Source organism: Crocuta crocuta, unplaced genomic scaffold (genome assembly GCF_008692635.1).
Source record: "Crocuta crocuta isolate KB4526 unplaced genomic scaffold, BGI_CrCroc_1.0 scaffold6, whole genome shotgun sequence".
Classification (NCBI taxonomy): domain Eukaryota; kingdom Metazoa; phylum Chordata; class Mammalia; order Carnivora; family Hyaenidae; genus Crocuta; species Crocuta crocuta.
Genome location: NW_027531917.1, coordinates 4,847,642 through 4,873,375, shown reverse-complemented (window position 1 = coordinate 4,873,375; position 25,734 = coordinate 4,847,642). Strand labels below are relative to the sequence as shown.

The following is a 25,734-nucleotide window of genomic DNA, read 5'->3' as shown; positions in this document are numbered from 1 at the left end:
TTGCATTTTTAATAACCCCACAAAGTAGCCTCAGGGTTGGGGAAAAAGCATTCCCACTCAAAATAAAATCTTAAAATGTATCTCTAACAGATCAAAAGAAGTGGAAATTTAAGGTCAATTCTATGTTTTTGTTGGGAATGGGGATGGTAATATGGGAGAGAGAATGAAGATTTAAGTGTTTTAAGGTAAGAACAGAGGGTGCTCACTTGGTAATCTACAGCCGTGTTTCTCGAATTGTAAAGTGTGCTCAAATCACCTGGGGATCTTATTAAAATGTGGATTTTGATTCAGAAAGCCTGAGCATGGGGCCTGAGCTTCTGCATTTCTAACTAACTCCCAGATGATTCTGCTACTGGTCCTTGAACCATTTTGAGCATATAGCTTTCTAGAGTGTGTGTTTCAAGGTCCAAATAAAGGAGTCTGTTTTCTCTCAATCTTTCTGGCTTTCAATGATCCAAAATAGACTCATAGAAACCCTTTTCTCTAAGATAGGAATTCATTTAATTGAGGAAGGAACCTAAACTGACAGGAATTAGGGCAGCGTTTTCAACTGGTGTTGAAGAGCATACATCATTTTGGGGTTCTAATTGCTGTTCAGGAGACGCCAGTTCCAAGTCATTCCTGTGCGACTGGCTCTCTCTAGTGGCTGAAAAAGCCCACAGCAGGCCAAATTTCTCTTCATATCATTTTCTCCAACTAAGTGGTGGTGGGGAAGAATTTAGAAGCTTGTATAGAATCACGGAGACCAAGGTAGAGAATAATTGTATGATAGTTGTAGAGTATATTATCCAAACTTGGGGCAAACTTTGGTTGTGGGAAAGAAACGGTATGTTGGGAATGGAAATTGAGGGCTCAGGCATCTTTAGGAGATTTCCAGTAAGGAAGACACATTTGAGGAGCAGTGATGTGAAGAAAACAAGATAAAGTAGTGGCCCTGCAAGCAAAATACAGACACATCTTTAACCTGATTAATTTTTAGACTTCTAAAATCTTAAATTAAGTTCAGTAAGTGTGAGAAATGCTTTGGAAAAACCAAAAATGAAACTAACCAAGATTTAATCTGAGGCTGATAATCCAATCCAGCAATTATCAAGTGTGATTCTCAGGCTGTCAACAGTATCACTTAGGAATTTATTAGAAATGCAAATTGTTGGCCCCACCCAGATGTAGGGAATTAAAACCTGGTGTGGGGGTGGGCTCCGTAATCTGTTGTGAAGAAGCCCCCAGGTGGCTTTGATGCTTGCTAATGTTCTAGTCAAGAATCTAATAAAATCAAACCTAGACCCTTAGAATTTCAACCCAGTGGATTCCATGAAATTAAACAACAGACAAACATCCTTTAACAGAACAACTACCTGACGTGCTGTTTTATTTTACCTGCTAACAAGTGAGTTCTCTGAGGTATCAACAAGCTTCCCTTTGTTATAACCACAATATAGTGAGGGACACGTTTCCCCCACCCCATGTGGAAAATTAAAGTATTAGTTATTTTTGAAAAAGCTGTACCTGTTCTACAGCTGAGGGCTCCTGCCTTCTCAGCCTCACATCCACACCTCTAGTATTCTGAAAAGTTGTCAGCTCAGAAATGGTAGGAGTGGAGATTTTAGGTCAATGATAGAAGAGTCAGGATGGATTTAGCAGTAAGACAAAGAGTTCAGTTGATTTTGCCACATCCTATGTGTCTCTGGAAAACTTGGTACCCTCTGTGATACAACTGTATGCTCTTTAAACAATCTGAGGGCAGGAAAGACGTTGTTCCAAGTATGTTCTTATATGGCCTTCTTCTGTCTTCTTTATTTGCCCTTGCATCTTGGTTCTACCACATAGTGCTTTTTTCATGGTTAGGAGCAAATCTCCTAACCTCTCTACATGTCAGTTTCTACACTGGAATATCAGGGATCATGATAGTACCTACTTCTTCAGAACGAAGAATAAGCTAGTGCATTAACAGGCTCAGCCCAGTGCCTGGCACTCCAACATTCCCATCAACTTCAGTTGCTGGAAGTGATTAAAAGAGAAACCTGAACAGAGTTGTTCCATGGGGAGCCATGGCGTTTGGTGTGTTAGTCCTTCCACCAAAACTAGGCATTCCAGGTTATAAGGTTGTTCAATAAGATTTTATGAATATCATTCCATAATAGAATTTACAGGTTTTAGTTGAAAGAATAAGTTGCCATATAGGCAGTATATATCCATTCACTATTTATTGAACACACATTATTTACAACTAGTAAATAGTATATTTACTAAAGATATTTATCTTCTTTTTATTAATTTAAAAATTGTTCTCATTCAAGAGAGTATCATGGTAAACATTTTTTTTTAAATAGATGGTCTTTACTTGTGTTTTGGTCTTAACTGCTTCACATTTTCAGCTTCATTTTGACAGTGCAATGCATTGTGATATAAGAGTTTTGTAAAGATAACACTCACCTCCAAATCCAGGTCTCATTGCAAAATCATGGTCCTGTATATGAAGAAGCTGCTCGTATTTCAGGAGCCATGCTTTGGTACTGTCATTTTTCCTCATTCTGGCTTCTTGTTTGCTCTCCCTCCAAAGGGGGAAAAATACTTTTAAGATACATATATTTTTGATTTTGGGTATTTTGATTTAGGTTGGCCTTCTGTATTCAACATGGTATCCTCTGAAATACATACATAGAAGCTCATTTTCTCAGCTTATATTACACTTAGACAAAGATCTGCCAACATTTACTCTTTATTATGTAAGTGTGGAGCAGGTAAGGGAACCCAACATTTGGAGCAGCTTATATAACAAACTAAGTTTGGATGTAAGGCACTATTACATAATGTAGGCAGTATTTCTTGCAATATGGTTTTGAGACCAGGAAAACCTTATCACTACCGCCTTACATCCATGCATCCCACCCCAGATCACCTAAACCAAAGCCAGAGGAAACAGGGCCTAGGAATCTGCCTAGGTAAACATGTTATCTAAGTGATTCTTGCGGTCACTGAAGTCAAAGTACTTCTGCACCCAAGATAGCAAAAAACAAAACAAAAACAAAAACAAAAAAACCAACTGCAGAGTTGTAAACTAATGAAAATAGTTTACAAAGACAAAATGAGCAGAAAGTATGGGTACCAGTTGAGATCTGAATAGAATGTCTGCAATAGGCTCTAGATCCTGAGGGATGGCAATGGGATGGAAAGGAAGCCAAAGGAAAAATAGGCGGATTTGACAATTGATTGGACTTGATGTCTGGTCCATTTGTGAAGTAAGTGAAGTCAGTTTTTATCTACAGTTATCCAGGATGTAGGCAAAGTGGAGAGTGGCCTCTCCAGTGTTCCCAGTGTCTGATCTAGGAGTTACTCCCTGGGTCTATGAATAGGGAAAGTTGCTGGATCTCCCTGACTCATTTTCTGTCCTGTGATACACACTTCCCAGTGATTGCTAAGTGTGGAGGTAGAATGTCTGTGGAAGCGCGGCTCCTCTGTAATTAGAGCAGACCCCTTGTTCTGGGTGCTAGAGACTCTGCTCAGCTCCTTCCAGAGACACATGTCTGCCATGCTCACTGTCAGCAGCAGCAGCAGCTGCTGCTGCAATAACAACACCAGACATTGAAGGGGCTACTAAGTAAATTCTAGTTACTCTGAATTCTTGATATGCTTTTACATTAATAACTGTCTTCTTCAGAAAAGAGATGTGAACTTTAACATAGGACTTGTGGATGTGATTTCTTAGCTTAATAAAGTGACTTTGATGGTGAGAATTTCATATCCTAAAGCAGCTGATTCAAGAAATATGTCCAGGCTTATGGGTACCTATCACCATCCAGTGGGGTTTTTAATAGGGAAGTTTCTGGTTGAGACCCTCAGAGGTTTATGTATGTATTTTTGCCATTGAGAGAAAAGGGGAAGTTGGAAGAGGAAATCTGTCTTGAGTAGAAGACAATGAGTTTGATTTTAAACGTGTCATTATATCCTACAAATAATTGAACATATAGAACTATTTCTTCCAAGGATCTCATATTAACTAGAACATTTCTTTTAAGGAGCTAGAGTGAACTATTTACTGAGAAAATAATAGTAGCTAATGTGTTTATTAGATGCCTATTATGTTTAAGATCTCATGCCAGGATGTTTTGTAAATATGAAATGCATCTGAATTTGGCATGCATCTGAATCTCCTGGCTTGCTGGGACCCATGCCCAGAGCTTCTGATTCAAGAAGTTGGGGGTATGAGAGACTGCATTTATAACAGTTTCTTGGGAGAACCACCGGTCTGGAAAATAGTAGACATTTAATAAAAGCTAGCTAATTGTTATCATTTTAGGAAAAATCAAATGTAACTTTGGTTGGAAACTCATGGAAATTTGTGAACTCCTTTGGTAATATAATACAACGAAATGGCTGTAACTCATATCTTTCTGGAAGCATTCATTTTCAGAAGCATCATGATATTGAAAAGGATAAATCTTAATTAAGAATCCCAAGAATACTGAACACAGAACTTGTATGAAGCACACTCTTGGCAAGCAGCAAAAGCACACACACCTATTCTTCTTTTTTTTTTTTTCAATGTTTTTTTTTAATTTATTTATTTCTAGGAGAGAGAGAGACAGCGTGAGCAGGGGAGGGTCAGAGAGAGAGGGAGTCACAGACTGAAACAGGCTCCAGCCTCTGAGCTGGCAGTCAGCACAGAGCCCGATGCGGGGCTCGAACCCACGAACCACGAGATCATGACCTAAGCGAAAGTCGGACGCTTAACCGACTTAGCCACCCAGGCGCCCCCACACACACACCTATTCTTACCTTGAGGGCTCTTCTGATGCTGAGTAAGGTGTCTCATACTTATTTATTTTTTACTTTATTTATACCTCATCAATTTTGCACAAGCGATTTTGTAGCTTCCATACCCTCTAAAAGAATTTTGAAAATCTATGTACTCATTTATATAGATGTCAACAATTTTCTCATTATAAAATTTAAAATTACTTAAATATTGGAAATTTAAAAGAAAACTCGTATCCTTCCTCTTAATGTATTCAATGAATCTAAATGCCCACATTATGCATTTTAAAATACATGAATAAACTTCACTTTAAAAATAAGAAATTTTATATCATTCCTTGCTTTCTTTGAACTTGTATGTCCATTTTATTTCCTTCAGAGAATCTTATTACCTCACCATATTTCTTTGCAAGAATATATGTATACACGTTAACTATATTAACTATTGTGTATTATGTATATACATTAGCATCTATGGCTATTATAATTAGAGCAAAGCATAACTCATATAAATGTTGATACTTCCTAAAATTTTATTGGCAATGGATTTCTTAATGAAGTGATTATATATCTTCCCCAATTGCATCATGTTTATGGATATTATGCATTGCTAGTATGAAATAAATTCTAGCATTATTCTATTCTAGCACATGTTCTATTTCTATTCTTTACTTTTATAGATGAAAATATTAAAAACTTTCACATACATAAAATTTGAAGAAATTTTTTTCAGCATTGCTTTAGCAACGTAACTTGATTATTTAAATTCTTTCTTACTTACTTTCCAAAATTCACATTGTGATCTATCATTAGTAATTATTTCTAATGATTTGTAACCTGACAAATTAATTAAGTTCTTCCTTTAATTTTGTTGAAAGCAAAGAAAAAAAACATAACCTACTTTGGAAGACAATGTGTTATTTAAACTAGAGTCATCTACTACCTCCACAACAATATTTATAATGATCTCTTTGTACCTAGGAGGATTTTATACACTGGGGCAACACATAAAGTAATATTCAGGAAAAGGGAGCTATATGCCTTAATTCTGCCAAATGAGATAGAGCAATAAATTAATTAAAGGGACTCTATAAAGGAGACTGAAGACATGCTTTCAGGTACATCGATTCTAAGAAAGAAGTAAAAGGGAGTCAAAGATCAGAAATTGATTATTTTAAAACTATCTGTGGCCACATGTCTCTCTGATAGCTTGTTCATAGCCTGAGGGGTACATTATACCTCAGAAGTATAGGTGTCCTAGCTTGAGGACCCTGGCTTATGCAACAGAAAAGAGATATATGTAAAGGTTAATAAAGTGAAGGCTGAAATAGAACAAGGTCAAGAGAAGCAAATATGTTTAATAAGGGGATATTCAATATATGATGGAGCATCAGACTGAGCTCAGAGTTTTCTGGTATAATTCAACATATATATATAATTTTAAACCACTTTGTGTCTTCTGCCCTCTGCCCTCTTCTAGAAAAAAAAAATAGCTCATATTTTTAGTAGCTATTGAAAGAAACCTTTTGGATAACTTCTGTCTGAGGAAAGGGCCTTATAAAAGGCTGAATTCTGACAGGATAGAGCAAAAAATCTCAACTCATGCAAAAGTCTTACATGAGCATTCTTAATCTTTGTCTTTTCCCACAAAGAATAACAAACATTGTTTAAGAAATAGTAGGTGTATGTCTTGGTAAAAGTTATCGTTTCTTAAAAAATTTTTAATGTTTATTTATTATTGAGAGACAGAGCATGGGAAGGGCAGAGAAAGAGGGAGACATAATCTGAAGCAGGCTCCAGGCTCTGAGCTATCAGCACAGAGCCCGACGCGGGGCTCAAACTCACAAGCCTTGAGATCATGACCTGAGCCAAAGTTAGATGCTTAACTGACTGAGCCACCCAGGCACCCAATAGTTATCAATTTTTGCTTTGAGTTAGAATCTTTTCCTTCCTGGATGAAAAAAGGAAAACTATTTCCATGTTCCCCCTCTCCTCAGTATCAGAAACTCTACTAAAGGGGCTCTGTCAGTTGAGCGTCCAAATTCAGCTGAGGTCATGATCTCACAGTCTGTGAGTGTGAGCCCTGCATCGGGCTCTGTGCTGACTGCTCAGAGCCTGGATCCTGATTTGGATTTGTGTCTCCTTGTCCCTGCCCTTCCCCTGTTCTCTCTCTGTCTCTCTGTCTCAAAAATAAATAAACATTAAAAAAAGAAAAGAAACTCTACTATAATTTTGTAACTAAGAAAGTGGGGGAAGAAAAGACTGAATTTTGAGTAGTTTCTGGGAGATTAAGAGTCTTTGAGGAGGATATATTAGGCAAAGAATGAAAAAGTCCTAGAGCCAGATAAGGAAAAGCCAAAAAATCTAACTCATTCTGATGCATTGGAATTAAATAAATGGAACAACAAAAACTCATTTTAATTGAGTCACTAACACTCAGCAGGTTACTTTACAAAACTGCTTTCTGAAGGGCCTATATTCTTGATTAGTTTACTAGGATGAAACTAGTTGAAAACAAGTAGGCTGACATGAATAAACTATTTATCCAAGGAAGGATGTAATTAACAAGCATTAAAAATTTTTTTAATCAAAGAGAGTTAACAGTGAGATACCAATTAAGACCATAATTACCATTTTATACCTATTAAATGATCCCAAAACACAAAATCTTAGTAGCCAACCATGTTAAAAGGATATGATGAAATAAAAACATTTATACTTTGTAGATGGCAGCATAAATATTGGCAAAACCCTTTTAGAAATCAATTTCAAGAGCTATAAAGATAATTCATATGCTTTGTCTCATAATTCATTTCCAGGAATATTATAATTTTTATTGGTACAGGGAAAATTACATGCATAAAAATATTTACTGCTGTGATTCACAACAGTGCAAATTTGAAAATAAATGTTCAATAATAAAGTAGGTAATTTTGGTCCTTTAATTCAAAGTAATAATATGGAGTGATTAAAAATACAAACCATTATAATGTCTGTGAAACAATATAGAAAATAATTGAGTTAAGAAAATACAAAATGGTTTCTACACTATAATTTCAAACATGAAAAATCACGGAGCTATATGACTAAGGATTAGAACTTGGAAAAGGGAAAGCATTGCCATTCTTTGTATTATTTCTATGTAAAATTCCATTATTGAATTTGTGTAATAAATTATAATATAATTATATATCATTATTATAAATTTTCTAGAACAAGTTGGACTTGCCATCTTGGATCTTTTCCAAATAAATATCTAGGCATGACTCTACAACTTGTTGATGAGGGAGGATAAGGCAAGCTGAGGGCAAAGCACAAGCTAACAACCTCCTCTACTCCAAGGAGGGATATGTGTGACATTCCTCAGTCACTCCTGACTGCCCGAGAACAAAGGAAAGGAAAAACCATGCAGGACATGAGTCTCCATCAGTTTATAATTGTCTTAGTAAGTTACAAGAAAAAGGCAATCTTATCAATAGCCTACCCTCCAGAAATCCATAGACTCAGTGTTTTGGAGCCCCAGAATCATCCTCCCCTCATAGTGATGTTGGGAACAAAGTCAAGAAGAAAATGTAAATAATATTAAATTCCTTTATAACCTGTAGCCCATTGACAAATACTTGAGGCAATACAGAGGATAACCTTTCTTCAGGAACCTCCTACTGTCTTAACCTTCAGGCCTTACTAGATCAAAAACAACCTTAGCTTGACAAGAGCAAGGCCCCTGGCATCTTAGGAGTCGTCTTTAGCATATGAAAGTCCTTCTGGAGGCCTCCCTTTTGCCTTGACCTCCCCCAACTCCATCGCATATAACCAGTCACTCCTCACAACCCCAGTGCAGATTTCTGCCCACAGATCCTGTCCTTCTGCTTTAATAGTCATCTTCTTACACCAAAGATTTCTGAAGAACTGTTTCTTAGCCATCGGCTTTGGACACCCTCCCCACCACTCCAAAACCTTATCATTATCATTCCATTCTCCTTGTCATTCTAGAAGCATGTCCTGCTGCTTAATATGGACTTTTTTTTTTTTTTTTTCTCACTGAAGCTCTATTATGAGCCAATACAGATAGAGGCCCAGGAGTCTCAAATAATGTATAGTCAACATTTAAAAAACTTTGCATAGACTTACTATTTTTCTTTAGAAAAATACAAAATGAAGCAAAAATGATCTATTAGGCTACATAGATGCAAATCCAAGGATGCAATAAAGTAGTAGGAAAATTAGGTGATCCAGACTAAGACAACCTTCATACTTCTGGATCCAGTGACTACATCTAGGTCCCTGATGCTTTTGCTGTTTCTTAGGGAGGACAAGGTGCACTATACAGAGCAAATCTCCTGGCTTTGACTGAACTGCTCCTGAGCTCCCAAATTCTGGACATACATACCTGACTTTTGTCAGTAGCCCATCACTTACAAAAACAAAAAACCTACACAGATGAACATTTCTGTGGAAGAGTCAGCCAGAGAGAAGACCCCACTTAAGACACCACACTTCCTGTGTCTTACTTGGGCCTCTATCTGATCATGAGCTCAGTGGTGAGGTCTGTTTCCTCACCTGTGAAATGAAGAAATTGGATAGATTAGGAGCTGGTCTGCAGATATTTTTTTTGGCTAGCCCATAGGGTATACTGAATTGGAAAATTTCACATGAAAATCTTAATTTCCCACTTCTTTTACAAACTCAAAGAATCTAGCAACACTGGGCTCAAGTTTTCTTACAACAAGAAAAGGCTGGACCTGACAAGCTATTGCCTCCAGAGAAGTGTATTGTCTGTAGTCACACAACCTTTGCCTCTGCCTTCTGTCTTACCTGCAGTAGCACTTGAATTTGCTCTCCCTAGGGCCCTCAGGCCTTTCATGTTAGGTTCATGAATGTGCGTAAATGGTTAACAAGTTGTTTTCCAGGAAGGAAGCAGCCCTATTTGTAGTGTTTGCTGATTCCCATGATGTAAATACTCCCACTTGGCTGATTTCGAGGTACTGACATGATAGAGATGTGCATACCAGCCCATAGTGTAGGGCTATATAATATAATCTGGTATGATATGATATATTATGATATGATATAATATGGTTTAGTACAACATAACATAATATAGTATGATTTAACATAATTTACTATAATAGATAGGATAGGATGATATAGTATAGCATGGATTTCTACTATACATATAGAATAGATGTAAATAACCTAAAGAACAATGGTAACAGTAAAATGCAATACAGGAATTAGGAAGTGGTGAGTTTTAAGTGTTATACCCAGATCGCAGTATCCTCAACGACCAGAGACCACCGGGGAGACCGAGTCACGCATGCAAAGGCAACTCACAGACTTTACCAGCGCAGTGGATCCCTGCTGTGAGCCCCGAGCAAAGGCAGAGTAGGGTTTTTCTGGGGTTTGTGACAGGGGAGTGACAGAAGTTGTGGCATGGAAACAGTAATCCAATCATAATTATACAACATCATTGACAGCGGGTTTGACCATACACATTGTCTAGAGTATTCGTTACTTTTGGCGGGATCCAATTACAACGTTTAGAGTACCTTTAAATTCAACCAATCACAGAGGGAGCCTAGGGTCTTGTTCAGCGACTAACGGGTTAACTTTAACATTAGGTAACAGTGTCCTATCTATAGTTTCTATCTCCAGGCCTCTCCCTTAGTAATGTGGAGGGTAGCCGCTGGCCTTTCCTGATTGGCTATTGCAAGGGTGGTTTCTCCTGCCTTGGGCAATGTGTAACTGCCTGATAGTTTTGGGGAAGCTGAAACTTAGGCCTTCTAGTTTAGAGGGGAAACTGAAAGCCTGTCATGGAGTCAGTTTGGTTTAGACTTGTGTCCTTACGTAAGTACTTATTACTTTTTTAAAAAATAATTTATTTAACTGTATGTTTATATAATTTAACTTTTTTTAATTTTTATAGTTTATTTTTGAGACAGAGAGAGACAGAGCATGAGTGGGGGAGGGGCAGAGAGAGAGGAAGACACAGAATCTGAAATAGGCTCAAGGCTCTGAGCTGTCAGCACAGCGCCTGATGCGGGGCTCTAAACCATGAACCATGAAATCTGACCTGAGCCGAAGTCGGATGCTTAACCAACTGAGCCACCCAGCCGCCCCTATATAATTTAATTTTTAATAACGTTGATTTTTAACAGCCAGCAAATAGATTTCCAGCAAATGTAACAACTGGCCCCTGTAAGCCCATTTAGGCAGAGTGCATACTCTACTCACACTTCTTAAGACCTGAGACAGCATATTGTTCCCCTCGCATCTGTAATTCCCAGCCCAGCACTTGGCATATAAAGGGCACCTAAGACAACCATTAGCAGAATGAATAAATATTCAGTGGGCCAATATGCTTAATCCTCTTTGTATCACTGGGGAGCCAAACATTTTCCCTAGACAAAACAGGGACATTTTTCACTTGCCAAAACTTACTTTATTCACTAATTTCCCTTTTTTGTCCTATTTTGTTTTTAAGAAACAAAGGGTATCTTTGGGTAAAATATTTTAACAATATTTGGACAAAAAAGGTAATCTTTGGGTAAAGAGTATGATTATATTCTGAAAAAAAAATAATAGCAAAGCATGTAAAAACCTGACTGGATGAAAACTGGCTCAAAATAATGGACATAAATGCAAGGTAATGTAAATCCATCCACTTCATAATTTTCAAACAAAGATCATGCTTTTCTTCCATGTTCATTCTGTTTGTTCTCTTACATTATGAAGGAATGGATAATTAATTAATTGAGTAAATCATTACTTATTTAGTTACTGATAATCAGATTGGGTGTGGGGCAAAGACCCTCACAGATTTTATTCACATACTGAGGTCTGAAGAATCCTGGGCTCCCTACTTTAGAAACTACCCTGTACAGTAATTCCCATGTTTTTGTCAGAAAATGCCTTCAAATCTGCATGAAAGACTGGTGAGTGGCAGCTCAGAAACTGGCTGGCTGGATTACTCTGTTCAGTCAGAGGAAATGACTGGCTTTCATTCTAAGTGGCTACTTTTGAACCAGAGTTGATAGTTTACTCAATCCCTAGTGCCCTAGAGGATTTTTCTTTGAAGAACAAAAGAAACCAATATAAATTTTAATGAATCATATTCTAGCTTAATGATGAAAGGGGTACGTCACCTAGGATAGAGAGAAGCGAAAACAGATATGCTTGGCCCCTGAGATACCCTCTTCATTTAAATAGGGTCTAAAAATGAGACCTTTAACATAAGAAAGAAATTCCCACCTTACCACAAAGAACTGAAGCCCTTCTTGCCCCTTAGATAACACCTGAAAAATACACAAAGATTCTTCTGCAGCAGCTCTCCCTGATAGTGGGCCAGTGTGCTGGGTTAGCTCCTCTCACAATCTCCCTTTTCCTCAGTCTGGTGTTATAATCCCATGTTTTGCAAATATTGCTTCCCTAATTGCCTTGAGGAAGACTCAAAAAGTGATTAAACTGGATGAAACTTCATATTATCTCAGATCTAAATGTGGGAACAGAAGCATGGAAAAAAGTGTGGGAGGTGGTCCGTGACTTTTAAGAGCAGAGCAGAAATCAGGAAGGAGTCTAGTAAAGTTTTCTTCCCAACCCCTCCACACCTCTTTTGTTTCTGGTCATTAAATCTGAGGCTTCACAAGGATTTATTAGTTTTTTATGTTCTCTTTCCTGATCTTATTGTGAGTGCTTCATAAATATTCAAGACATGAGGGCAATCTGGCTGAAACATCTGTCACCTTGTTGATTGCCAAGATTGGCTGAGTGATATCACTCACCTTCATTCCTCAATTTCCCCTACTGGGTATTTTTGAAAATCTTGTGTTTGGTAAAAGGGAGCAAGAGGTTACTTTTTGCTTATTAAAGGTACTGAAATAGTAGGGTTACTCATCATTCCTGCTTGCCTTGGACAGAAGGGATTCCTGGGACACTTAGTGCCAAAGTGTGGGGAGTTGCCAGCAAAGCAGTGTGAACTAGTCACTCTACTAGATTGCTCCTCCACTGGCATTTGCAAACATGCTCTCAATTATCGATGATAAGACAGTAATGATGAGGGGAGCCTGGGTGGCTCATTGGGTTAAGCATCTGGCTTCTGCTCAGGTCATGATCTCGCGATTCGCGGGTTCGAGCCCTGCGTTGGGCTCTGTGCTGACAGCTCAGAGCCTGGAGCCTGCTTCGGATTCTGTGTCTCCCTCTTTCTGACCCTCCCCTGCTTGTGCTGTTTCTCCCTGTCTCTCAAAAATAAATTAAAAAAAAAAAACACATTAAAAAAAGATAGTAATGATGATGTATTGACATTCAGGATAATATTTCAAATGTATGGAAACTCATCTTGAAAGGCAACAAATGGCTTTATGCTTTTCATTCCTATATTATCAATTTATGGAACTCTCTAAGTACTTGACATTACTTGACATTAGAAGCTGTTGCTTAGACTAATTTCTACTCAAAAAAAATTGATGAAACTTGTGTCATTATTAGTAATAGATGCATTATTCATTGAAGAAATACATTCTCTGAAAAAAGATCCCTACATGAGCCCCTAATTGTATTCTCCAAATATAAGCATACAATTGCCGGCAGGACCCAAGATTTACTAGCATCTTTCTTATGCTAACCAGAGGTGATTTATTTTGATGGGTGAACTAGTTCCAGAGACAATCACCAACACAAATATGAAAGAGATTTGTTTCTAGGTTTCCCACAGGTGTGAGGCAGTTGGTGAGGGAAAGTGGTCACTGATTGCAGAGACTAGACTCTGGCTATCTTACCTGGCTCTTTTCATTGAAGCTGAGCACTGCTGGTAGGACTTCTTGATTTCAGAAGCAGCAAAAACATCTGGCGTCAGTGTGATCCAGATGCAGGTGAGGAAGACCAACTGGGAAGCCAGGATCATCTCTTCCAAAAGAAAGGAATGTAGATGGATGTATTGCTTCTTCATGTAGCTCTTTAAAAGCAAACAGAGTGCCACGTAAAAGATTTCAAGGAAAAAAGAGAGGCACTGCCTTCGATATGGTGTGGTTTGTTTTAGTAGATTAAATAGGTTCACATCACTCACAGGCAAACATCTGTCTGGCTCATCAGCAGTTTAAGGAAAACAAAAGCAGATCTTTTCATTTGCAGTTTCTATCCTTTAGTCCCTCTTTCCTGTGAAGGTTCTTAGTGAGATGCTTGATCCCCTACTCAATAAACTCTCAGCTGCAGTCTGGTCCTCAGGAAAGAAGTGAGGTTAGGCATTAAATCCCCTTAATCCAACACAATATCATTTGAATATATTTAATGATTCAGCAAAATAATATGGCTTAAAGGAACAAAGATGATTAATTTAATTTTAATTATGCATTGGAGGACCTTTTTAACCAGAAATGAATCTTTTTCTCCCTATATGCATACAGACTGCCATAGTACATAGAAAAACATTAAATTATTATTTTGTTGAACAAACAACCATATTTTAAAATGATGGTGTATTCCATTGAAAGCAAAACTGGTTCAATTTAAGATTTAATATGGTAAACAATCTGATAAATAAAAACAAAATTATCCTTGGGCAGTGGGAAAGAAATACACTGTCACGGGTAAACTATGGCTATACGGATTCCTAAAAGTTCTTTGCATCCATAGAGTAGAAATATCCCCTGGAAACACTCTCTATAAGTCTGCAAATTTCCAAAGAATAAAAATGTCAGTGAAATTAAATTTCTCCAACTGGGAGATCACAAGGTGAGCAAAATAGCAACAGCTGACTTGTTTACCAGGACTTAAGAAGAATACCATTTTCTTCTCAGAAACAGAGTGTGAAGGAAATTCTTAAGTTTTCCAGGAATTGATTTGTCTCCCTGACATCTTGTATCTTGGATTACTGCTTTAGCACATTAATTTATTTTTACTTAGATTACATCTTCTCTTAGCCAATGTATTAAAACCTTCTCATATGCTTCTCAGGCATGTCTTTCCTCTTTAAAATATATGCTTAATATAAAATATCACAAATATACAGAATGATGTAATAAATTCTTACCTCTCCCCTTATCCTCTAGTGTTTACCATCATATAAAGTTACACTATTACATGTATATATTCATAAATAACATACAACCTTTTTTGCATGTTTCAAAAATTTTATAAAAATGATGTCATATTATACTTTTACACCTGCCTTTTTCTCTTAGCCTTATGCTGAGAGATTTATTAGGTTGATAGATGTAAGTCTAGTTAATTCATTTTTAACTGCTATATGGTAGTTCAATGTGGATTACTAACATTTAATTTATTTATTATTTTGTTGAGGAACATTATTTCTTATTTTTTTATCATAAACAATTTATTATAAACAATTCTGCAGTGAATGTTTGTAAATATTTCCTTGTGCACATCTGTACGAGTTTCTTTAGGGTAAACATCTAGAAGTAAAACTGCTAGGCTGAACCATTTTTATATCTTCAAATTTACTGGATAATACTGTATTGTTCATAAAAGTGAGTATACCAAATTACAACCCCACTACTAGAGAATGAGAGCTTTCATTTAAAAAAAATCTTTTAAAAACTTTGTATTAACAGGTTTCTAAATATTACCTAATCCAACAGCTGTTGTAGTTTTAATTTTAATTTCCCTACTGGCTTGAGGAGTGTCAACCTTAAAAATAAAACTGCCAGTTATCTTACCCGCAGAAACGGTTATTAAAGAGTCATAAAGAATTGAAATCCATGCCACGCAAGCTACTGCAAGACAGAGGCAAGTCCACAGAATAAAGGAGAGGAAATCTCCTTTATGGAGGAAGGGGAACAGTTGGGAAGGGCTGTTATAAACAAAAAGTCCATTGGAATAAACAGTTTTAAAGGGTAGTGGCTTCTCATTGGTTGAGTTGTGACAGTCTCTCACTGGCTGGGCAGGAAGAAAGTCTTTCTTCCTCCTGCTGGGATATTTAAAGGAGTATCCTCTGGCATGGGCTCTCTCTTCCCTTTGGGTCCACAATTGACAAGGAGAGGTTTGGTGTGAGGGCTCCCCCTGCTGGCCTCTGGATTTCATCCTAAACAAGGTTTCCTTTTATTAAATTTCACAGATGTCGGAGCATTTGTTTTTCATGTATGAGCCAGTAAGCTTTCCTCTTCTGCAAAGAGCCAATCAATAGAAGACATGTAAGAAGAGTTAATTGGTTTCAAACTACTGTCACTTTGTCTGCTGGAGGATTTCCTTGTGGTACAGTTTGTTTTATATCATCAGTCTGGGCTTTTCTCCCAAAATTCCATCTCATATTGCTATGGTCTCAGTGTTTGTGTCCCTGAAAACTTGTATGTTAAAATCCTAACTCCCAAAGGCAATGGTTTTAGTAGGTGGGTCTTTGGGGAGGTAATTAGGTCATGAGGATGAATCCCTCACAAAAAAATGGGATTAGTGCTCTTATAAAAGATCCCCAGAGGGATCCTACACCCCTTCCATAATGTGAGGATACAATAAAAAGTCTGCAGCCCCAAAGAAGGCCCTCATCTGACCAAGCTGGCTCCCTGATCTTGAAGTTTCAGCTTCCAGAACTGTAAACAATAAATTTCTGTCCTTCATTAGCCACTGGTCGGTGGTATCATGTTACAGCGGCTCAAATGGACTACGACACACATCCAACTGCCTGCTTAGTATTTCTACCTGGATGTCTGATAATTATCTTAAGTTCAACATGTCCAAAAGGAAGCTTGTTAATATTTTTCTCCTGATCCACCTACAACCTTCTCTATCTCACCTGATAACAATACTGTCCTTTCTTGAATCTTCTCTCTCCCACTCCATGACCAATCCACCTTAAGAAAACGTCCAAGTGCTTCTCGCTACTACCTCAGCTATTTCCCTGGTCTTTAGTCACAATCTTGCTTGAATTATGGCAGAAATGCCCTACCTAGTCTTCCTGCTTCTTCCTTTGCCCCACTTCATTCAATTCACAGCAACCAGCGATTCTTTAAAAAAATATTAAGTCAGGGTACCTGGGTGGCTCAGTCAGTTAAGGGTCCAACTCTTGATTTGGGCTCAAGTCATGATCTCATGGTTCCTGAGCCCCACCTTGGGCTCTGTGCTGACAGTGTGGAGCCTGCTTCGGATTCTCTGTCTTCTTCTCTCTCTGCTCCTCCCCTGCTCGCTCTCTCTTTCAAAATAAATAAATAAATAGTAAAAAAAATAATATTAAGTCAAGTTACTCCTCTTTTCAAAACACTGCAATGGCTTCTCACTTTTCTCAGTTTACAAAGCCTTTACAATGGCTAGGAAAGCCCTACGTAATCTGCAACCCCAATTTCCTCTTTGCCTCTCTGATTTCTCCGACTGTTCCTTCCACTCCCCCACCTGTTCCACAAACACTGGCTTTTTTGCTCTTCCTTGAACACACCAAGCATGTTCGTATCTCAGGGTCCTTGCCCTGGTTGTCACCTTTGCCTGACACATTTTTTATCCAGTTATCTGTATGAGTAACTACTTGAAACAACTTAAATCTTTGCACAAATGTCATTTACTCAATGAAACATACTCTGACCACTTGTAAAACAATGCAGAATGCTCCCTTTCCTCCAACAACCTGTCACAATGTACCTTATATGACACTTACCATGTTTTATACAACTTACTTATTATGTTTATCATTCATTTTCTGTCCAATCTTGCTAGAATGTAAGCTGTGCAAGAGAGCAATCTTTGTTTGTCTTATTCCTTGGAGTATTCCAAACATATAACCATTTTTGGCATATAGTTTGTGTTTAATAAATATTTGTTGAATGATTATTAATACACCAAAACCCTCAGTTACAAAAAAAAAAAAAAGCCTGTTTACTTCTACTGAATTCTATTTCCCAAAGCTGACTGACCTCAGATCTTTTTGTTATTTGTTTATTTACTTGAGAGAGAGAGAGAGAGAGAGAGTGAGCAAGCAGGGGAGAAGGACAGAGGAAGGAAGAGAAAGAGAGAATTCCAAGCAGGCTCCATTCTCAGTGTAGAGGCTGATGCAGGGCTCAATTCCACGACTGTGTGATTCTGACCTGAGCAGAAATCAAGGGTCCGAGGCTCAACCGACTGAACCACCCAGGTGCTTCTCAGATCTCCTTTTTTTTTTTTTTTTTTTAAATCTGCAATAATTCCTCATATTACTCAAAAAAAAGTGCTACTCCAGAACACCAATTGGGAAATTCTGATTTATAGGTAAATCTGTGTTTTACCCATTTTCCTGATCAAATGCTATGTCCTATCATCTCCTATCATCTCAAGACTACTTTTGATGACTGCTAAACTATTTTTATGTTTATTTATTTTTGATAAAGAGAGAGATAGAGTGTGAGCAGAGGGGTGGCAGAGAGAGATGTAGACACAGAATCTGAAGCAGGCTCCAGGCATTGAGCTATCAGCACAGAGCCCGACACAGGGCTTGAACAACAAACCTTCAGATCATGACCTGAGCCAACATCAGACACTTAACTGAGCCACCCAGGTACCCAGAATGCTAAACTTTTAAACTCAAAATGTAATAGTGATGGCTGATAAAAACTAGGCAAGACATTGAAAGGGGATTTTGAAGCAATATTTTGACCTGAAGAAATGAGGCACAAAAGCAAAAGTAGACGTTTCAGGCCAGCAATGGAGCTATTTTGGAGCACATGTTTTTCAGATATACCTGGTAGATCATTTGCCTTTCTTCACCATTTAAATTAAGGGAGGAATAAAAGTAGTTTATATGTTGTCAGTTATGAATTTTAAGTGGAAATGGTTTGCATAAAAATGAAAATAAGGCAATGTCATAGCCTACAAAGAGTTGACCCATGGAAGGTCTTAGTTTCAGTTCAATCACAATAAGGCATCTGTCTCTGTGATGCTGAATCGGCCCCTTAACCTTATCCCTTTAGTACTTTCTGTGCAAGCCCAGTAAGCTTCTTAAGAGAAAAGCAGAAAACCACATCTGTCAAAATTAGAATGTGGTAACTAAAAGGAAACAAAATAAATCGCAGGGTCACTGGAGAATTTTGTAATGGCTTATGTCCCCTTCAAATAAATTGCGTCTTGTTCACTCTCCTTCCACCCCGATGATGTCAGCCAGCTTCCATTCCTTTGACAGAGAAACGGAAAGAAAACTCAGATACGTTGGCTGTGTCCTCAATATGGTCATCATGGATCATGTACCTATTACTTTGCTTGCAAAGAGAGAAAAGGAAAGTGAAGATCTTATTTAGACTGAATTGAGAACATCTGACAAAAAACGATAAAGATCCAAGCCTCCAGAAAATTTTCAGTGTCTGCAATGATGTCACATAGGCAAAGTACCTTGAGATGAAAACTGTAGAATTGTAGAACTTTGATATGGAAAAAACTTTGGAGATCATTTAGTCTACCCCCTCATCTTTTTAATATATGAAGAAACTAAGATTGGAGAGATTATATACATTTGCATTTGTTTTCTTGTTTATTTTGCTTTGGTACATTGGAAATACTATATAACCCGGCCATGCCAAGAGTAGCCAGTAGGGGGCATTCACTCCCCTCCACAAAATCTTTGTTCTCATTCGGAGACGGGGTTTTCTCTTCCGTTTCTCAGAATGACCAGGGCACTAGTAAAACTTCTTTTCACCACATTTATTATTCCCCTCTCAGTTCAGTCCTGAGAGACAGCGCTGTGATAGGAGACAGGACTGGAGAATCTTGCTCTGCTTTAGAAGAAAGTGGGCAGCACTAAAGCAGAGAAATTTTCATCACAATGCAATAGTACACTATGACCACTAGATGACAGCATAAACTACACATACCAGCCGGACGACACTATCGCACATGTCCTCTTCCTCACGAAAGGAAAATCACAGTAATTTCGCTTAACAGTACAGGCAATATTAAAGAAAAGATTAATGATATAATGCCAAATGACTCTGGGGGAAAATGTCCCTGTTATCGAGGAAAATGCAATTATTTACCTCGAATGTAGGTTGACTAATGGTGTTTGTTGGTTTCTCTGAACACTGAGCATTTTTTTAAGGTTTCATCTCTTACCTACATGTAAGAACAGCATTTTTGTTTTATCTCTGGGAATGCTAGGAGGTACAAGTGAACACTATGGAAACAGAAACTTTCTATAAAACAAAGTGCATTTAGCACAATGAAAATACAACAATCGCCACAATTAATGTTAGCTGCCAATCTTACTCCTCTCTATTAATATAGTCTTTGGATTTCCAACATCATGATTTTGATCATGATTCCCACCATCCATCCAGTCTCCAAGTCTCAAAAATTTGAAGTCATCTTTGATCCTTCCCTTTTCAAGGTTTTCTTTTTTTCTTTCTTCCTTCCTTCCTTCCTTCCTTTCTTTCTTTCTTTCTTTCTTTCTTTCTTTCTTTCTTTCTTTCTTCCTTCCTTCCTTCCTTCCTTCCTTCCTTCCTTCCCTTCTCTTTCCTTCTTTCTTTCCCCCCTTTTTCTTTCTTCCTTCCTCCCTTCCTCCCTTCCTCTCTCTCTCTCTCTCTCTCTCTCTGTTTTGAGGGGCATCTAGGTGTCTCAGTGAGTTAGGCCCTGGACTCTTGATCTCAGCTCACGTCTTGATCTCAGGGTGGTGAGTTCAAGCTGGGTGTGGAGCCTACTTAAAAAAATTTGTGTTTTACTTCAAAACTTGTTTTGCTGTTCCTTTGTATTCTCATTGCCACTAAACCTTTTTGTCTTAATATAAATATATATCTAAATCAACCTCTTTGGCCAAAGTCTTTCTAGTTTACTCTCTTCTATATGCAGTTATGCCAGTATACATTAATCATACTTCTTTTTCTAATATCTTTTCTCTGGCAAAAATATTTTCCCATTGCCTATTGGAGAAATTGTATTCTGTTATATTGGTCTTATGTTATTATCCCTGTGCTAAACCACACTGCCTTGATCACTGTAGCTTCATAGTAAATAAATCATAAAATCATTCAACTTTATTCTTTTGCAAAGCCGTTCTCATTATTCTAGTTCTTTTGTCCTTGTGTACAAGTTTTCGGGTCAGCTTTTCTATGTCTACAAAACAATTCTGCTAGGATTTTGATTGGCATTGCATTATATCTGTAGATCAAAGTGGTGATAATTAACATCTCACTGTGCTGAACTATCCAATCAATGAGTATGGTATGCCTCTCCCTTGGACTTTTGTGATCTCTTTTATCAGTGTTTATACTTTTCAGCTGTAGATCTAATATGTATTTTGTTATATTTATACCTAATAGTTTATATTTTTGGAATTCTTATAAATGTCATTGATTCAAAAAGTTTTGTTTTCAATTGTACATTGTTAATATATAGAAATACGATTGATTTTTTTCTTCAATTTTTAAAATTGTTGTGAAAATCACATAACATGAAACTTTTAACCACGCTTAGGTGCACAGTTCAGAATTATTAAGTACATTCAAATTACTGTGCAGCCATCACCACTATTCATCTCCAGATCGTTTTTAAGTAAGACCATTTTTACAGAAGTTTAAGGTTCACAGAAAAAAATGAGAGGGGGATTACAGAAAATTTCTACATAGTCACTTCCTCTACACACATATATACTCCCTTATTATCAACATCTTCAACCAGACAATGTACATTTGTTACAATTGATAGACCTACATAGATACATCATAGTCACCTAACGCCCATAGTTTACATTATACTTCACTCTTAATGTTGTGCATTCTATGGGTCTGGACACATGAATAATGACATGTATCCATCATTATAATATGCAGTATTTTCATTGACTGAAAAATCCTCTGTGCCTTGTTGTGCCCGAATCACGAGTCCCAGAGACCTCCAAGGAGCCGGCACCGATGCAAGTACAAAAGGGTCTTTATTACAAGCTCGAGCAGGGGCTCACCAGCCTACCGGTGTCATGGCAGCAAGGTGAAGCGAAGAACAATAGCGAACCGGGTTTTTAAGGAGTAAGGGATGGGGGTGTTACAGTACATGTAGCATCATCACATAAGCACCAATTACAATTACAGCTTTGACCATTCAGTATCTGTGAGGTGTCGTTACTTTTGGTGGGACCCAACATGACTTTTGAGAATCCTTTGGAAATGACCAATTATGAGGTGAGTTCAAAGGGCCCACGTGGGGTTCAGGCAAGCGGTGAGAAATTGGCTAGTTTGTATCTGCAGTTCCCAGCCTTGACTCAGACCATAGGAGTGTTTCTTTTTTCTTTTTTCTTATCTGAACTGAGGGCGGTCCGAGGATGGCTTTAGCCTTGAACAGTCTGAGGCTTTTCCTGGGACTGGGACTGGGGCTACGTGCAGCCCGAGGTTTCTCTTAATGGAGGACTTAATTTTTGGCTCTTCAGCCTTATTTATTTATCCCTTTCCCTTCAATCCTTGCCAACCACTGGTCTTTTTACTGTCTCAATTGTTTTGCTTTTTCCTCAATATTATATATTAGAACCATACAGTATGTAGCATTTTAAGTTGGCTTCTTTTAGTTAGTAATATGCATTTAAGTTTCCTCCATGTCTTTTCATGGCTTGACAGTTCATTTCTGTTTAGCACTGAATAGCAGTTTATTATCTGTATGTACCACAGTTGATTTATCCATTCACCAACAATATAGGACATCCTGGTTGTTTTCTAGAGTTTGCAGTTATGAGAAAAGCTTCTGTAAGCATCTGTGTACAGGTTTTTGTGTAGACACAAGTTTTCAACTTCTTTGGGTAAATGCCAACAAGTGGACCTGCTGGATTATATGGTAAGGGTATGTTCAGTTTGTAAGAGACCACCACACTGTCTTCAAGAATGGCTAGACCATTTTGAAGGCCCACCAGCATGGGTCACACTTCTTGTTGCTCCACATCCTTGCCAGCATATGGTGGTGTCACTGTTCCAGATTTTGAACATTCTAATAGATGTTTGGTGGTATCTCATAGTTTTTTTTTTATTTTTTAAAAAATGTTTTATTTATTTCTGAGAGAGAGAGAGAGGTAGTGTGAGCAGGGGAGGGTCAGAGAGAGAGGGAGACACAGAATCCGAAACAGGCTCCAGGCTCTGAGCTAGCTGTCAGCACAGAGCCTGACATGGGGCTCGAACCCACGAACCGCGAGATCATGACCTGAGCTGAAGTCGGATGCCCAACCGACTGAGCCACCCAGGCGCCCCATCTCATAGGTTTTTAAATTTATATTTCCCTGGTAACATATGATATGTACCATATTTTTATATTCCTACTTGCCATTTGTATATCTTCTTTATTGACATGTCTGTTAAGGTGTTGGGCCCATTTTTAATTGGCTTGTTTATTTTTTTATTGTTGAGGTTTAAGAACTCTTTGTGTATCTTAGATAACTATCTTTTATCATATGTGCCTTTTGTAAATATTTTTTCCCAGTCTGTGGCTTGTTTTCTTGTTTCTAGACATACCTTTTGCAGAGTCGAAGCTTTTAATTTTAATAAAGTCTAGCTCATCCTTTTTTGTTTTTTTTTCATGGATCATGTCTTTGGTGTTGTATCCAAAAAGGCATCACCATACTTAAGGTCACCTAGGTTTTCTCTTATGTTAACTTCTAGGAGATTTATAGTTTTGCCTTTTATATTTATATCTGTAATCCATTTTGAGTTAATTTTGTGAAGGGTAAGGTATGTGTTTAGATTCTTTTTTTTTTTTTTTGAGTGGATGTACAATTGCTCCAACACCATTTGTTGAAGAGACTATCTGTGCTCCATTGTATTGCCTTTGCTCCTTTGTCAAAGATTAGTTGACTATATTTTACTTACGTGGGTCTATTTCTGGTTCTCTGTCCTGCTCACCGACCTTTCACCAATACGATACTGTCTTGATTACTGTCATTTTAATATTAAGCAATAAGTATAATAAGTAACTTATTAGGTAGCATCAGTTCTCCAACTTTGCTCTTCTTTAATGTTGTATTGGCTATACTGGATCCTCACTTCTCCATCTAAACTTTTGAATCAGTTTGTAGATATCCACAAAATAATTTTCTAGGGTATTGATTGGCTTTGCATTAAATCTAAAGATCAAATTGGGAAAAACTGACATCTTAATAATTAAAAATTTTTCTGTCCATTAACATGGACTATTTTTCCATTTATTCAGTTCTTTTTATATTTCATTCATCAGAGTTTTGTAGATTTTCTGATGTATACATTGTACATATTCTGTTAGATTTATATCTGAGCATTTCATTTTTTTGTGAAAACATAAGTGGTACTTTGTTTTTATTTTCAAATTCTACTTGTTCATTTCTGATATATAGGAAAAGGATTAACTCTTTTATAGTAACCTCATATCCTGAAACCCTACTATAATCACTTAGTAGTTCAAAGAGTTTTTTGGCCACTTTTTTTTTTTTACATAGATGATCATGTCTTCTGTGAACAAAGAAGTTTTATTTATTTCTTCCCAATCTGTATATTGTTTATTCCCTTTTCTTATCTTATTACATTATCTAGGACTTCAAGTATGATGTTAGAAAATAGTGGTGGCTCAGTCGGTTGAGCATCTGACTCTTGATTTCAGGTCAGGTCCTGATCCCAGGGTTGTGGGATCAAGCCCTGTGTCAGGCTCTGTACTGAGTATAGAGCCTACTTAAGATTCTCTCTCTCTGTCTCTCTCTCTCTCTCTGTCTTTCTCTCTGTCTCTCTCTCTCTCCCCCTCCCTCTTTCTGTCTGTGTCTCTCTCTTTCTCTTTCTGTCTCTATCCCTCCCCTGCTCACACTCTCTAAGACAAAAAAAAATAGTGCTAAGAGAGAGCATACTTGATTTGTACCTGGTCTTAGTGGGAGAGCTTCAAGTTTCTCACCACTAAGTATGATGTTATCTGTAGATACTTTGTTGCTATTCTTTATCAAGTTTGGGGAGTTCCCCATTATCCCTAGTTTACCAAATTTATATCATGAATAGGTGTTGGATTTGTCAAATGTGTTCTCTGCGTTTATTGATATGATCATGTGCTTTTTCTTTTTACCTAATCATGTTATGGATTATATTAATTGATTTTTTTAAAGTTTATTTATTTGAGAGAAGAGGGAAGGGCAGAGAGAGAAGGAGAAAGAGAATCCTAAGTAGGCTTTGTGTTGTCCATGTGGTGCCCGACACAGGGCTTGATTTCACAAACTATGAGATTATGATCTGAGCTGAAATTAAGAGTTGGACACTTAACCAACTGAGCCACTCAGGTGCCCATTAATTGATTTTTGAATATTAAACCAGCTTTGCATACCTGGCATAAATCTCACCTCATCATAGTGTATAATTCTTTTTATACTTTATTGGATTTGATTAGCTAATATTTTTATTGAAGGCTTTTGTATCTTTGTTCATGAGAGACATTGGTCTGTAGTTTTATTTCATTGTAATGTGTCTGATTTTAGTATTAGGGTAATGCTGGACTCATAGAAAGAGCTGGGAAGTATACCCACTGTTTCTATTATCTGAAGGATATTGTAGGGAGTTGAGATAATCTATTCCTTAAATGTTTGGTACAATTCACCAGTGAACCCATATGAGCCTGGTGGTTTCTATTCTGGAAAGTTATTAATTATTGACTTAATTTCTTTAATAGATATAGGCCTATCAAATTGACTATTTCTTCTGTCACAGTTTTAGCAACAAATTCTGTCTTTCAAACAATTAAACCATTTCATCTAGCTTATCAAATTTATGGGCATAGAGGTGTTCATATTAATCCTTTAATGTTAATAGGATCTGGATTAATGTTCTCTCTTTTCTGATATTAGCAATTGTGTCCTCTCTTTTTTAAAGAAACTTAAAGAAGAATTCTCTAATGTTTGTCTATTAGTNATTAGCTGAAGGCTTGTCATAGATGGCTCTTGTGATGCAGTTAAACAGCTTTCTTCAGCTCAGGTTATGATCTTGCCGTTCTTGATCATAACTGTGTTGGCTCTGTGCTGACAGCTCAGAGCCTGGAGCCTGCTTCAGACTGTCTCTCTCTCTCTCTCTCTCTCTCTCTGCCCTTCTCCCATTTATGCTCTCTCTCTCTCTC

At 37.5% G+C, this 25,734-nt stretch overlaps 2 protein-coding genes across 5 annotated transcripts in view; one reads left to right on the top strand and one right to left on the bottom strand.

Moving 5' to 3' along the window:
• Positions 1-16,785, bottom strand: part of GABRR3 (gamma-aminobutyric acid type A receptor subunit rho3) — a 52,322-nt gene extending 35,537 nt beyond the window's left edge. For 2 of the 4 annotated variants that reach the window (XM_077774924.1, XM_077774926.1), the window contains exons 1-2: positions 10,020-10,146; positions 2,434-2,552 (exon numbers count right to left, since the gene is read on the bottom strand). In XM_077774924.1, coding sequence (XP_077631050.1) covers positions 2,434-2,530 — 97 coding nt within the window. In that variant the 5' untranslated portion in view covers positions 2,531-2,552; positions 10,020-10,146. Of the gene's footprint in view, positions 1-2,433; positions 2,553-10,019; positions 10,147-13,529; positions 13,657-16,733 lie in introns of those variants that run through there. The other 2 variants (XM_077774927.1, XM_077774925.1) reach the window with 2 other exon arrangements.
• The window catches only part of LOC144240561 (olfactory receptor 5AC1-like), a 29,296-nt gene continuing 14,087 nt past the window's right edge, over positions 10,526-25,734 (top strand). The window contains exons 1-2 of the mRNA XM_077774928.1: positions 10,526-10,602; positions 15,824-15,899. The gene's annotated coding sequence lies outside the window, so the exon portion shown is untranslated. The remainder of the gene's footprint in view (positions 10,603-15,823; positions 15,900-25,734) is intronic.